The sequence below is a fragment of the Myotis brandtii genome, unplaced genomic scaffold, assembly GCF_000412655.1.
Source record: "Myotis brandtii unplaced genomic scaffold, ASM41265v1 scaffold1037, whole genome shotgun sequence".
Lineage (NCBI taxonomy): Eukaryota > Metazoa > Chordata > Mammalia > Chiroptera > Vespertilionidae > Myotis > Myotis brandtii.
In genome coordinates, this window is record NW_005353483.1 from 641,738 (window position 1) to 657,106 (window position 15,369).

The 15,369-nt window shown below is 44.8% G+C and overlaps 1 protein-coding gene across 1 annotated transcript in view; it reads right to left on the bottom strand.

The window, feature by feature from the left end:
* Positions 1–15,369, bottom strand: part of CPM (carboxypeptidase M) — a 75,412-nt gene that overhangs the window by 25,762 nt on the left and 34,281 nt on the right. The window contains exon 2 of the mRNA XM_005856608.2: positions 2,802–2,899. Coding sequence (XP_005856670.1) covers positions 2,802–2,899 — 98 coding nt within the window. The remainder of the gene's footprint in view (positions 1–2,801; positions 2,900–15,369) is intronic.

Consider the following 15,369-nt stretch of genomic DNA (forward strand, 5'->3'; position numbering starts at 1 on the left):
TCTGCCAGCCTAATCGCCCTCCCTGCCAGCCTGGTTGCCCCCAACTGCACCCCCCCTCGCTGGCCTGGTTACCTCCAACTGCACTCCCTGCCAGCCTGGTTGCCCCCACCTGCCTCCCTCTGGCGGCCTGGTTGCCTCTAACTGGCCCCCTGCCAGCCTGGTTGCCCCACGAAGTCTGCTGTTCAGTCGTTTGTTCGTTCCTCACTAACCCCCCTGCCAACCCGGCTGCCCCATGCAGCCTGCTTGTTCAGTCGTTTGGTCATCCCTCACCAACCCCCCTGCCGGCCTGGTCATAGGCAGCCATCTTGTGAGGGTGTGATGGTCAATTTGCATACCATCGCTTTATTATATAGGATTCTTTCTTTTTAAAAATATATTTATTGATTTCAGAGAGGAAGGGAAGAGAGGGAGAGAGATAGAAACATCAACAATGAGAGAGAATTATTGATTGGCTGCCTCCTGCATGCCCCAGACTGGGGATCGAGCCCACAACCCAGGCATGTGCCCTGATCTCCCGGGAATTGATTGGCCTCCTGGTTCATAGGTTGGCACTCAACCACTGAGCCACACCAGCCAGGCAAGAGGAAACATTTTATAATACAGTGTGGTTAATTCTGTCCACCACACTACTCCGTGCACATGTGCCCCTGTGGGATTCTCCGCACGGGGCCCACAAATCCTGGAAGCGCACAGTCCCTGAGGTCAGCATTCAAAGTCTGTGCCAGAAGAGTGAGGACTCCATCCTAAGAAGGTTAGGAGTCACGGCCCTAAGAGGTTAACTATGGTGCTTTTTAATAGTGGGTTTTGAAATGTTCTTTCAATTCCAAAAGATCTGGGAGAAGAAGAAGGGTGAGTAAAGTGATAGACCTCAACCTCAAGTGACTCGTCTGCTCCTGGGTTAAGCCACCACATCCCCCAGCTCCTAGTGGCACCAGGAGGGCAGAACAGGCAAGATCTCAAAGTCAGAATAACAAGGTTCTCAATGGCCCCTAGAGAACCACAAACACTGTTCCCAGCGGGGACACACAGGGGAAAACAGGACTTCAGGTCCTCACCCCAAAACACCCCGGGACTTTCCCCTGCCTGATCTCAGTCCTCAGATCAAAGTGAACCAGAGAGCCCTGATCTGAGGGGTACACTAACTACCTGGAGAGCAAGGTGCCAGAAATTTGGGAAAATGCATGGAAGGAATAAGCATGGTCAGAGGTGAGCGAGGGAAAGGATTCTGCTTACCTTTGGAAGTTTGGGTTCAGAGAATTAATTTTGGAGCAACAGGCTGCAACCTCTGAAATGTCAGGAATTCAGTAATAAATGACAGAAGCCAATGAGTGTCAGGTGTCTCTTATTAGAAATGGATTGCACAGGACCTTGATCAATAGGCCAGATAGCAAAAGGCAAAGGAACTCTGGGCTGCTGTCTGTAATGAATGGTTGTTTTATTAAAAACAACTTTGGTCAGACTCCGAGCAATACCAAGTCTTTTAAAGCGCAGCCCATTATGCTCAAAAAGTCACAGAGGGATTGAACTTCCACCCAACTACAAATCAGGTTCAAAGATCAGCCTCTTCCTTGGAGGCAAGCGTTTGTATCATAGCTGCAGATTCAAGAAGAACCGTCTGTGGCAGGACAGGTTGGGCAGCATGCCTGCCTGCGTGCGTGCGTGTGTCCTGTCCCTGTAGAGCCTGAGTTCGGGGAGGGCTAAGCCACAACAGGAAGCTCAGCATTCGATTAGAGCACGCCACCCACACGATTGCAACTTCAGAAGTGTTTTAACAAGCCTGCCGGTTGTACGTACTGGATATGCGTTTACTTTGACATTCCTTGAAGTTAAGTGTGTTTTACAGGGCGTTACACATTATTCCTACATAAACTTTTCTGAATGTGATGACTATAAACTATCTTTGCCTTCCATCTGATTGCCTAGTTGTAGGAAGTCCTGGCGAACAAAAAATACTACAGTTGTCATATTCTTTAAAAAAAATTAATTAATTTTATATTAATTTCAGAAAGGGAGGGAGAGATAGAAACATCAATGATGAGAGAGATTCATTGCTTGGCTGCCTCCTGCACACCCCCTACTGGGGATTGAGCCTGTAACCTGGGCATGTGCCCTTGACCGGAATCGAACCTGGGACCTTTCAGTCTGCAGGCCGATGCTCTATCCACTGAGCCAAACCAGCTAGGGCCAGCTGTCATATTCTTAAAATACTCTGAGATGTAAGGTGAGAAATAGCAGTGAGCATTTTCAAATGCCTAGCAAGAATGGCAGGGCAGGTAGGAGCAGTAAAAGGGTATTTTGCAAAATATAAAATAAATAACAGAAAACAAGATAAAAATAGAGTTTATCCCTGCTAAGTTAGAAAAGAGACAAGGCATTATGGAATTTTAGAGTGTTTGTAGAATGGTGGCTATGAGAGAACCCTAACTTTGATTGTCTAAACTTGAGCATGGAAAACATTGAGTATTAGATGAAGAGCAAGTGACAAAAGCATTAAAAACCCAGATATTATGAGTTTGGATAGCGATTTGGGATCTTCTGATTGCTTGGAATTGAAGCAGAATGTAGCTCCTTTGCTGGGTCACCTTGTTGCTGATGAGGGGTTGAGGGGGGGGCGGTAAACAACCAAATGCCTGCGATGGTTGTTGGGTTCTGGTTGCTTAATTCTCTCAGAAGGCCCAACAGGAAGACCTTTCCAGATTCTTTGCTGTAATTTATGCTGCCTCTTAACACTTAGGCAGAGCTCAAAAGACCTCAGAGGAGTTTCTGTGGTGACATTTCACCTATTTAGGCCCCATACATACCTCATCTCCGTGCATATTTGCCACGTACTTGAACTCTGGAATCCCGATTCTGTGTTCCTTTGGTGAGCGTCCCACGACAAGAACCCACAGGTTTCTGCCTTTATAAAGAAAAAAAAAGACCGAAAAATAAGTTGTCTTTTAAAATGACAAATGGACTCTGGGAGAATGACCAAGGGAAACAACCACTGCTTCTCCCCCTGATTAAAGCTTCATGATGCTCCAGTTCACAACTAGCACCGCTGTGCTTAAAGGGCCCCCAGTGTGCTGCCAGCCCAGACCCTTCACTTCAGCACAAATATTTAACTTACTATTTTACAATGTGATATTTAAAAACTGAAGGCTAGCCCTAGCTGGTTTGGCTCAGTGGATAGAGTGTCGGCCTGCGGACTGAAAGGTCCCAGGTTCGATTCCGGTCAGGGCACGTGCCCAGTGGGGGGGGGGGGTGCAGGAGGCAGCTGATCAATGATTCTCTCATCATTGATGTTTCTATCTCTCTCTCCCTCTCCTTTCCTCTCTGAAATCAATAAAAATATATTTTAAAAAAACCCCAACCAAAACCAAAAAAACCTGAAGACTTGTTGGGTGACATAGATCTCGTTTTTCCAAAATGCTTATTATATGCTTTGCTCTGAGTTTCTAGTGCTTTATAGAAAACTAGAGGCCAGGTGCACAGATTCGTGCACCGGTGGGGTCCCTTGGCCTGGCCTGCAGGGATTGGGCCAAAACCAGCTCTCCAACATACCCCAAGGGTTGTTAGATTGTGAGAGGGTGGTTCTCGGGTGACACACCACAGAACTGGCCTCCCTCCTCTCTGGTTCCAGGTTTGTCCGAGAACCACAGTTATCAAGTCACCGCAGCTCAGCAGCTTCTGCGTTGAGCGTCTGCCCCCTGGTGGTGAGTGGATGTCATAGCAACTGGTTGGAAACGTCTGCCCCCTGGTGCACTAGAGGCCAGGTGCACGAAATTCATGCAAGGGGGCGGGGTTGGAGGGATGTCCCTCAGCCCAATCTGTGCCCTCTTGCAATCTGGGACCCATCAGGTAGGGTCCCTAGGCCTGGCTGGTGATCAGGGCCTATTGGGGCTTTCCTTCCCCTGGCTGCTGGCAGCTGGCCCCACCCCCGCCACTGCCACTGCTTGCCATCTGTGTGGTGCTTCCCTCCCCCCCACTTCCCCACCACTGGGTGCCTCCCTCTGTAGGCGACAGGCATGGGGTGCGATTGCTTGGCTGGCCTGGGCCTCCCTCTGCAGGGTGATCGCTGGCCGGCCCCGCACACCCGCCACAGCGTCGCTGGCTGGTGGCCTGGGCCTCCCTCTGTGGGGTGATCGATTGTGGGGCCCCCAGATCGATTGCCCCAAAGAGGGAGGCCCCGCCCACCTGGCCCGGGCTCCACAATCGATCGCTGTGCAGAGGGTGGCCTGGGCCTCCCTCTGCAGGGCGATCGTGGGGTGATGGCAGGGATCCCCCGACCAATTGCATCGCACCCGCCTTGGCTGGCCTGGTGCCAGTGCATGTCATAGCGTGGTGGTCCAGAAGGTCGTCCTGCTGTTCGGTTGATTTGCATATTACACTTTTATCATATATATGTTGATGATCTTGCTAATTCACACAATTACACAAACTTCAATTGTAGTTGATGGTTGACTGGGAGGTGCCATAATTCTCAGGGCAAGGAAAGGGAAAAATAGATTTTAAAAAAATCAACAGCCAGTAAACATGTAACTCCGAAGGGAGCTTGTTCTTAAGGTGAGAAACTGACTCTTGTATTCAAATGCTGGTGGGACACCGCTCCTTTGCGGTGAGTGTCCGCGTATCTTTGACCTGCATCTTTGATGTGCAGGCGTCTTGTAAACTGGGAACCACACATACCCTAATAATCCCCCAGGAGAACCTCTAGGTCCTAACTGTGTCACAGAGGGTGTGATGTGGGCAGGAAGGACAGAGACTGCGGTCTCTGGGGATTCGCTCTGTGCAGACATCAGTCTATACCCCGGCCCACAGCATCTCAGGTCATCCCTTGTCATAACTCACTGAGGTGGGTCTTTAACCAAACTTTACAAATGAGAACACTGATCTTCAAAAAATATGAAGTAAACTGCTTATGATCACACAACCAGCCAGGAGGAGACTGTGATTTGAGCCCCAGAGCCAAGACCGGAATCCTGCCTATTTGATTACAATTCTGGCACTCCTTCCACCAACGAAAATGCTCCTCTCTCAAGAGGCTTGGTTTCCTAATCAGGAAAAGGAAGAGGTCCCTTTCAATTCTATATCATCTGGCTCTTTCAATGCATACATTTTAGGATTAGAGATTGGGGATTGTGTGTTTGATGTCTACCACATATACACGGTTCAAATATCTGTGATAGCTAAGCCTTCTGTGGAATTCAAGAGCCCAGGAAAGGAATTTAATAGTAGCTAATGGTCTAATGTAGAGCAGGTTTCCACAGAATTTCAGCTCTATTCCTTAAATCAGGGGTCCCACAGGCTGGGAACACACAGTTGCCATGAGGAATACAGGAAGAAGCAGATGCTGGACTTATCTTTTGCACGATTTATTCTTTTTGTTGTTGTTAATTCTCACCCAAAGATACTCTTCCACTGACTTTTAGAGAGAGTAGAAGGGAGGAGAGAGAGAGAGAGAGAGAGAGAGAGGGAGAGAGAGAAACATCGATGTGAGAGAGACGCATCAATCAATTGGTTGCCTCCTGCACGTGCCCTGACCAGGGCCAGGGCTGGAGCCTACAATTGAGATACATGCCCTTGACCGGAATCGAACCTGGGACCCTTCAGTCCGCAGTCTGACACTCCATCCACCGAGCCAAATGGGCTAGGGCTTCACCATTTATCCTTACTATAACAATATTTTAGAGAAATTTGTCATGACAAGGTGATAGCTTTAAATTTGGCAACGGCAGGAATTCTCAGAAAACAACCCCAACATGCAGTTTATCTGATTGATGCCACTTGTTCATTGCAGATTATTCATTCATACATGCACTTATTGAGTTCTGCTCTACCCAGGCATTTATCCAGGTGATCAGATTGTGCAGATAAGTAGGTCACACTCTATGCCCAGTGAGTTTCTGACCTGGTGGACAAGAGCAACGTGCAAACATATAACTACACTAGACTGTGACAGTTGATCACAGAACCGTGTGAAAGGTATTGTTGTGGATGTAGAATAAAAGAAATGATTAACTTTTTCCAAGGAAGGGGAGCATGTAAAACTCTACAGGTGTAGGGTTTTAGATCTGATGTCTGAACAGAGTTCTGAAGAATGATTCTGAGTTTGCCATATGGACAAGTACAATCCGCCAGAATCATTTCATTAACCAGCACCTTCTATTTGCCCATGATACCAATTTGCAGGTCATCTGGAGTTAATTGTACAAAGTTAACATTTGCACGTGAAGCAAGAAAGAACTTTTTCTGAGAAGCGAGCTATCAAACCTGGCTCTTCAGGTTTCCTCCTGGGGAATGCTTTTAGGTGGCAATTTGTGCTTTTAAGGCTAGGATAATCACAGGTTTGTACAAAATATGGTCTAGTCCCCTCATAGGTAAGGGAAAATTTCAAAATAATCTCAACAAAATATTTACCAATTGTTATACTTATCACACTACATCTGTGACAGCTGGTCTGCTACACAAAGGAGAGTGTAAGACACAGAACCTGACCTGAAATGGATAGCCAATATGATTTGGTTTAAGGAAGGAGAGAAACCAAACCTATAAAACCTACAAAATACTTTAATGGGAAACTCACTTTTAGCACAGATGGCCCCTAAGTGAACTGCAAGATGTGACACTCACCTTGAATAAACCTCAAGGGCACAAAGTCTAAGAAAGAAACCAGGCAATAAATCCGGAAGATACCAGTATTCCCACAAAGCTTTAGGAACGACAAGCCTCGTGAAGGGTTTTGACCACACTCTCAATGAACACCGGATGTCTGGCTTAGACCAGAATTAATATGCAAAGGACAAACTATTTACTTTTCACAGCCTGACTGCCAAGGTCATTTAAACAAGATTTTTTTTTTTCTCTCTATCAAGGTTGGAAAGGTGATTATTGCTAGTACCAGGTGTGCTTGAGAGTTCTGAAACGCTGGGACTCTTTCTCCTTGTTACAAAGTAAACAACACTGGATTCCAAATATTTCAGTATCTGTATTCAGGGACTCATGTGAGGCTTGACACAAACCCCAGGGCTCTGACAGGGGAGCCCGATGGGGCCTGCTTGAAGGACTGGGGAAAGTCTTAGCATTCAGAAGGCTTCATCAAGATCCACATGACACAAGAAAGCAGGCAAGAAGTGCCACAAAGTTCTCTAGGTGTTGAGAAGAAAGTAGGAGAAGCTCGGAAAATTAAGTTTAGCTCCGACAGGTAGAAATGGGAGGAGTGTCACTCCCACCTCAGAATCACCTGGGTCCTTAAAAAAAAAAATCACCTGGGTCCTTGTAAAAATGCCAGTCCCTGAGTCCCATCTCCTACATCAAACTCGAGGCAGGAAGCCTGAAACCTGCATTTACTAGGCTTCCTTGGTGATTCTGAGGCCCATTAAAGTTTGAAAGCTGCTGAGACTGGGGTGGTAAATGACCTAATAGATCCGGGAGGCAGTTGATCTTTTGGTAAAATCATCTCATTTTACATATAATCGTGAATATGTCTCTATGTTAACAAATATACTTCTACTATATCTTTTTAAATGGCTGCTTAATGTCTTATACATAAATGAACTACCATTTATTCAACCAATGCTCTATTGGTAGGTGTCCAACAAGAAATGATTTTATATAAATGTCAGCAAGTCCACTGAGATTATGCACAGAATTTATAACATAAAAACATTTTATCATGCAAAAGAAATCAGAGCGCAAAATTATATGACAACCACCTGAAACAGACTGTTCGTTTTAAAAATACCAGGGAAGGAAATAGCTCCATAGCATATTAAGCCTTAAATTAAATAATGGATGAGTCCCTTACAAGAATTTTTTTAAATGATGTTTTTAAATAACTGTATAAATTATGCTACAAAAAAAAAAGAAAGAAAGAAGAAAGAATTGAAAATAGCACATTACTTAAGTCAGGTTATAAACTCAGCTTCCAAAGTTCACACCTGCTAATGGCTCATTACAAAAAAAAAACCCAAACACTGACACACAAAACAAGGACAAAAGCACCAGCAAAAGTTTCCAGAATGGCTATGCTTGCAGAGCAGTATTCACAGCTCAACGCATTTCACCTACATCCACTTGACAATGATAGCCATGAGCAGGAGGTACTGGCATTATCTTTCACACTGGGCGGACACAGTCTTAAGTGACCTAAGGCAATGGTTCTCCAAGTGTGGTCCATCCGCACCACCTGGCACCTCGTCAGAAATGTACGTTCTTGAGCTCCACCCCTCAGGCACTGAATCAGACACTGGGGTGGGGGGTGGGGGGGTATGGACCAGCAGCCTGTGTTTTAATCAGAATCCAGGGGACTCGCATTCCCACTAGTGTAAGAACCACTGTAACTAGGCATGAAGTTGGGTAACCTACCCACAGAATCTGCTCAGTTCTTAACCCCCCTGCTGTATGCTCTAGTCACCTGAGGGATGGAAAATATCAAAGACAAAATCAAGGAAACCTGACCCAAGCTTGCTCTGTACCACTTCTGGTGCTGAGATTTTTCTCTTTCCCCCCAACCGAAGTCCGGGAAGGAGGAGGCTGAGAAGACCCTTGAGGAGTCTTTGAGAAGTTAAAGCTATTGTTTGCTCCTGTTGGTGTGCAAACCCAAAAGGGGTTTGCAAGATGATATATCAGTGTGTCCCCCAAGTTGCCCTCTATGTAAGGACACAGCAAGCCCCAAAGTCGTGGAGTCTGGAGTGGCTGTGCCTCACGGGATCTGGCTGCTAGGTGTTTTCCCCGCCATATGTTTGGCCACTGGTCAACAAAGAGGCTAAAAAAGTAGAGTGAATGAAGCAGCAACAGAAGAAAAGACATAGACAAAACCCATATGCTGCCTACATATCCTGTTTCTGCAACCCGAAATTCATGCAAATGTCTGCTTCGTGGCAAACTGCCCAGGGCTCACTGTGGCTTCTGCACGGAATTGAAGGGTTCTGGCCAGCCCATGTGAACTCCCAGCCCGTTTCCATACTTGCAAAGCGGAGAACCCACACTTACACAGATGCAATGCTCTCCCCCCATACACAGCCCCCAAGTCAGCCATGTAATCCCATGAAGCTTCACTGTTGTTTCCTATGCACTGGGCCTGGAATTCCCGACCTTGTTCATGAACACAGGAACTTGTCAAGAAGGGGTTTGGAAGGGAATCGGGGGTCCCAGGAGTCCTGCCGCTACTGTTATAAAAGCCAGTGCTCTGCTCTGCTCTGCCTGGAAGCAGCATGGGGCTGGGCAGTTTTTTTTTTGCCCAGGGCAACTCTATTCCAAATGATCACCTGCCAAACATGTTGTACAGATTTGTTCTTATAGCACCATAAGGTGTTGTGCACATCCACTGTACTTGTCGACTGATCATGGACAGTCAATATATTACTATTAAAGGTACAGAAACACTATATTAAGAAAAAATACCACATAGTAAGGCCTCACTGGCAAAGCCTATCTCTTGGAATTTTTTCCCTGGGTAATCTCATTATATCTACATGCACCATCAAATAGTATTTGTATGTGGACAGATATGACTCCAGAGCTGAGGTAATGCTTTCAATTCTAGGAGTGCAAAGTTGGGCATGAAGAGAAAATAAAAAAAGATACCCAAAGCTCCTAAACACTTACCCCATGGTTAAGGAAAGGGGGGAGATCTCGAGCAAGGTGGGCAGGGAGGCCCTTTAAGGATGCGCTGAGACACGGTGGCAGGCAAGGGTAGTCCAGGAACGTGCTGGAACACAGTGCCTGACTTCAGGAATCGGGAACTGGACAGCAAAGACGGGCTGACCACAGGTCCGAGACGAAGCTGAGCGCGGCACCTACTCTGTCACCTGCACTGAAGCCTTGAGGGGTTGAACGCAGCTTCCCAAGGTGAACAGACTCATTGGTAAATCTGGGTGTGAATTTTCAAAAAAGTCAGATACATTTCCATCGTGACCATCCTACACAAAAGCTTAACTCTTGGTTTTCTCACACACCCATTCAACAATAGGCACTACCTATCCCAAGCCAGTTCTAGTCGGCTGAAACAAATGTAAATCCCTCACTCATTATATTGCCAAGAAAAACACTAATTTTGTATTTCTGACATCACTTTCATCGTTTGAAAAATATAAAGTCCAAAAGCAGCACAATGTTTGGTAGTAAAGGCTCCATCATTGGGGGTTAATCAAATGTGAACGGTCCCTGAGCTCCACGGCTTATCCTGCGGCGGCTCCAGGGCATCGAGCTGGAGCAAGGCCACTCCCGGGGCACACAGGCCTCTCAGCACCGTCCTCCCCACACACCAGGCTCTAGCCTCGCGCTCTCTCTTATTTTTAATGCTCAACAGGATCTTACATTGATTGAGAAATGACTAATGGTCAAAATAAAGGCAATGTCTTTTCCTCGTTGGCTGAACAAGAAATTGAAGAAACATTCACTGCGCTTTACAAGATTTTTCTCTCCCAAATGCATTTCTGTAAACAAGTTACCACTGTTCTTAGCTGCGGAACAAAACTAATCCTGACTCAAGCAGTGTAATGTACAGGAACAGACCGTTTCTGAGGACTCCTCGTACTTTACTGTGAGTAACAAGTGTCAGAGAAAATGAACCACGCTTGAAGACACAGCCTTGGGGAACACTGTTAAATTCTCCAAGACAAAAATTCTTTGTAAGAATGTTCTTCCAGTTTGGAAGGGAAAAACGGAATTCCCACTTTCTGGGGTGTTCTCCAAGTGCAAATGTCACAATGGGGGAGGAAAGGGTTTAAAAATGAGAGAAAACTGTATGTACGTATACAGATTTTAAAATCCGAAAAATAATAGTAAAAAAAAAACACAAACAAAAACCCAAAGCATTATGCTCTGAAATCATAACCAACAGCAAAACAAAAGGGACATTTTTTTCACCTAAGCTACCTAGAGGGATTTTTTTTTCTTTTTTTTTCATTTTCCAGTTAAGTCCTATGTCTTTTGTGAAATTCCAATACTTACACTGCAAGTCTAAAATTATCTCTGAAGTCAATGAAATTAAGAAAAAAGTCCTAATTCTCTTGACGATCATTTTTTCCCTGTTTGGATATGCAGATGCAGACATAGTGACTGGGGAAGTGCCAATCTGACACGGCAGTATACGCATGATTGGGGCGTTGCCTGTGGGCTCAAGCAAGGTTCCAAATCATCACCATCTCATCCATCCTTTTGGGTACAGATCCATTTTGTCCTTTGTTTCCTTGACCTGTTGGTCTCTGCTCCAAGAGGCTGCTGGCCGACAGGGCCCTGGGATCCTCTTGGGTGGTGGCGACTGCTGTGGCTTTTGTCCCTCTGGGGGAGAGGGGACTCGGCCTGGCATTTTTATTTATGTGTATTTCCAGAAAGAGCCAACCATCGGCCTTATCTTTAATGCATTCTCTTTCTTCTGCATGAATAGTCCTTTGTCCACCCAATCAAAGGGGCCAACGTCCACTTGCCTTTTCAAGGCTCAACGAAAAGCCCCCTCTATCCAACACCTTTCTGACCCTCTTCCTCCCTGGGTCCATCCTTTACAGCCTGTTACTCTCCCTTCTGAACTCTGATGGCACTTCTGCAACCCTGCTCCTAACACTTCCGGAAGCCACAGGCTTCCCTGCAGCCAGGGATTGTGCATGTCTGTGCTGGCAGCACTGAGCGTAGCCTGCCACATACATAGTTGATTGACCAATATTGCTAAATGATTGAATGACGGGATGAAATAATAAACAACAGAGGAAGTCCAGTTGGATGCAGGGTCACCTCTAATCTAAGTAATTAGATTAGATTATTTGCCAGTATTGATGAAAAAGTCTACAGCCACACTGAGGTGGTCTCTGAAAAGAACACAGATCAATCCCAGAGCAATGTACCTTCTTGGAGTGTTTCCGTATGAGAGAGTGCCAAGATCTAAAGCGTAGCTTGCCACATACATAGTTGATTGACCAATATTGCTAAATGATTGAATGACGGGATGAAATAATAAACAACAGAGGAAGTCCAGTTGGATGCGGGGTCACCTCTGACCCAGAGATTAGATTATTTGCCAATATTGATGAAAAAGTCTACAGCCACACTGAGGTGGTCTCTGAAAAGAACACAGATCAATCCCAGAGCAATGCACCTTCTTGGAGTGTTTCCGTATGAGAGAGTGCCGAGATCTAAACCAACGATATGGCTTTGGGTTAGACTCTTCCGACTTCAGGGGGAGATGAAGTTTCATTTGCTTACACATTTGCCCCCTGGCACTAATGTTTTTCAATCCCCGAGAAATGCAGGTGTCAGGTTCTGCTTTATTTCTTCCTGAACAAGTGAGTGGAGAGGCTTAGGGAATCTCCACTTCTAAACCAGGGATTCTTTTTCAATTGAAAAAAAGAAAGGAAAAATCTGAAGATGCATTGAGCTGGAATACATTTTCTTTTCTTCTTTTTTGATTTCAAGACAGTCAAGACTCCCGGAGAAGTGGCTTGTCTCATTAATCACCAACCATCAACCAAAACGGGACTCTAGAAAATTCCTCTGCCTCCCTCCTCTGCCAGCTCCACCCTCTCTCTTCCTCCCACTCTATTCCCAGGTCAGAGGCTGATGAATCTGTTCCCCTCCCTCTAAAATTTTTAATTTGTAAGCTATAAATTAGGACATTATAAGAAATTTTTAAAAATTGAGTTCTGAAAACCAGCCATAATTCTCACGTCCCAACCATCATAATTTCCCCGTGTTCCCTTCTCATCTTTTTTTTTTTTTTTCATAGAGACAGGAAACTTGTTTTTAAGTCACCGAAGTGAAAACCCCTAGAGGCCGCCTGCTATAAAAAGCTGAGAACTTCTTTTTTCCGTCCCTGGGGAGAGAAGGCAAACGTAATCACATCATCTTATCCCAAAGTACAACAAGTACTTAAAGAGATTTTTTTAAATGTTATTTTAAAAGATATGACAATTACAGCTAACCCTATACACTGATTGTCCACTTAAAGGTTCTCTTTTATGGTTGGCCAGGGCCATTCTGGTTCAGTGTTGATGTTTTGGGTCTTTCTCCCCACCTGGTGTTTTATCTCTTATGAGTTCCTGCAGGTGTCACATGGCTATAATTTATGACGAGGTCAATTCATAGCCATTTGACCCAAAGAAAAGGCAGTTTGTTGGAGGTGCTTATCCTTATTGCCTATATTTTGCTACCATAGGGCTCATTTTTTAGTGGCAAAAAAAAAAAAAGGTAATTTCTAGTGTCCTCATAGACTGCTTTGGAGAATAACACTTTTTCTTCCCATATCCTACTCCCTGTGTCTGTGCCCTAAAAGGCTTTCATTTGAAAGTGAAGCAAGTCAGGGTCCAGACTAGGGTGCTGAGCCCCTGACAACAGGAGAAGCCCTGGCATTGCCAACATGAGGTTCCTTCAAGAGCTCAACTCAACAACGGTGGACTTCTCACTAGGACCATTGCTCTGAGGTTTAAATCCACCAATGGCTCAATAGTTTAGTAATGACATCAAAACCAGTATTTCAGCAGCACACTATCTCAAAACAGCATCTAAAATTTTTCAAAAGAGCCCTGACCAGTTTGGCTCAGTGGCTAGAGTGTCGGCCTGTGGACTGAAGAGTCCCAGGTTTGATTCCGGTCAAGGGCATGTACCTTGGTTGCGGGCACATCCCCAGTAGGGGGTGTGCAGGAGGCAGCTGATCGATGTTTCTCTCTCATAGATATTTCTAACTCTCTATCCCTCCTCTCCCTTCCTCTCTGTAAAAAATCAATAAAATATATTTAAAAAATTTTTTTAAAAAAGATATGCAGTGCCTGTTTAGTGGCATCTCATAAAAAAAATGAAGTATGCAGGTTCTAGAATCCAGTTTAAACCCCTAGCCATGTGGTAGTGGGCAAGTTGTTAAATTTCTCTGAGTGGATCAGTTTTCTCATCTGTGTTATGGGATTAATTTCACTTGTGCATGATGGGGTTTCGATCTCATTTAATCCTCACACTCTTTACAAAGAGTGCCAGAAACATGGTAAGCTCACATTTGTTTGGAGGCTTGAGAGCACCGAATTGGCTGATGAAAAACTATAGGCCCTAGCAGATGACACAGTATTAGAGCAATTTTTTAAAAATTCAAATATAAACTGTGTCCATAAAATATAGATAGAGGTCACATGTCAACAGTCAGCAGAGAGGCATGTTCCAGAGGGTCTGCAGATCAGTTCAGATAGACCAGACACATGGAAGATTTTTAAAAAGTGAAGTGTGGATTTAGGAAGCAGAAGGGGCTACCTTGAGAGCATGTCCTTTGTGTTAGCACACAAACATCCAGGTGGGTTTATTTTTTAAGCCCAAGGACTGAATCCCTGGCAGCAGGAGAATCCCTCACAGAGAATTCCCAGGACAGAATGCCTGAGGACAGTGCTGGGCCCGGGAGCAGGTCTCCTTGGCAAATTGTGCTGAAACATTAACCATAAACACGTCTTTCACAACATTTCCCTACAGGGTCTGTTGCCAAAGTGATTGAAGCTATTGCATAGATTTTTAACTATCTCCAGGCTCACCCATGTAAGATTTCCAGTCTGGCCCTGCTGTGGAGGAGAGATTTCACCTCGTTACTGTGAGAGGACAGCCTGGGAACTTGGCAATGAGGAATTGGTTCATTAGGAATCAGTCAATGACATAAAACTGGCTCAATACAAGCCGGTCAATGGCAACAAAAGGCAGGGCAACTGTCCCAGGTTATAAGACTAAAGAGATATGACACTCTATGCAATGTGTTTCCAATCCTTGTTTGGATTCTAAGAGGGGAAAAAAGTTATAAAAGGCATTCTTGGAAACACTGGAGAACTTTAAAATGGTTTATTGAATGATCATTGTTTTTCTTAATTTAATAATGGTGTGTTGTGGTTAGGTAGAGAAAAGTCATTTTTAGATGGTGCATGCTGAAGGATTTAGTAAATAAGCATGCCATTTACCATTTCTAATAGTTTAGCTAAATCTGTAGATGGAGCTTATGAGAGAGAGAAAGTAAATGTGACCTGGAGGATCTACATGAAGACTATTTTACTATTTTTACAAATTTTCTATAGGTTTGAAAATTTTTAAAATAAAAAGCTGACGGGAGGAGAGGGAAGTTTAAAAAAGGTAAAGGTAAAAAAAATTATGGTTTGATCTGGCTTCTGGCTTCCGTAGCTTGTGAAGGTGAAATGCAGGATCAAGAGAAGTCAGAGCTGGTCACCGGAAACGAGAAGTCATGCATAGAGAATGAAGCCCCAGGTGAGAAATTCACAGGCTGCCTCTTCCCTTGGAAAGCACAGAACTGTACTAGAGAAGGGGTAGAAATTACTATGCAAACTATCCAAAACGAAGGCACCTTACCTGATTAATCTCCCTATAGGTTCAGAAAGAAAAATCATCTTGATGCAAATGTGAATGTTGACGAAAGAACAG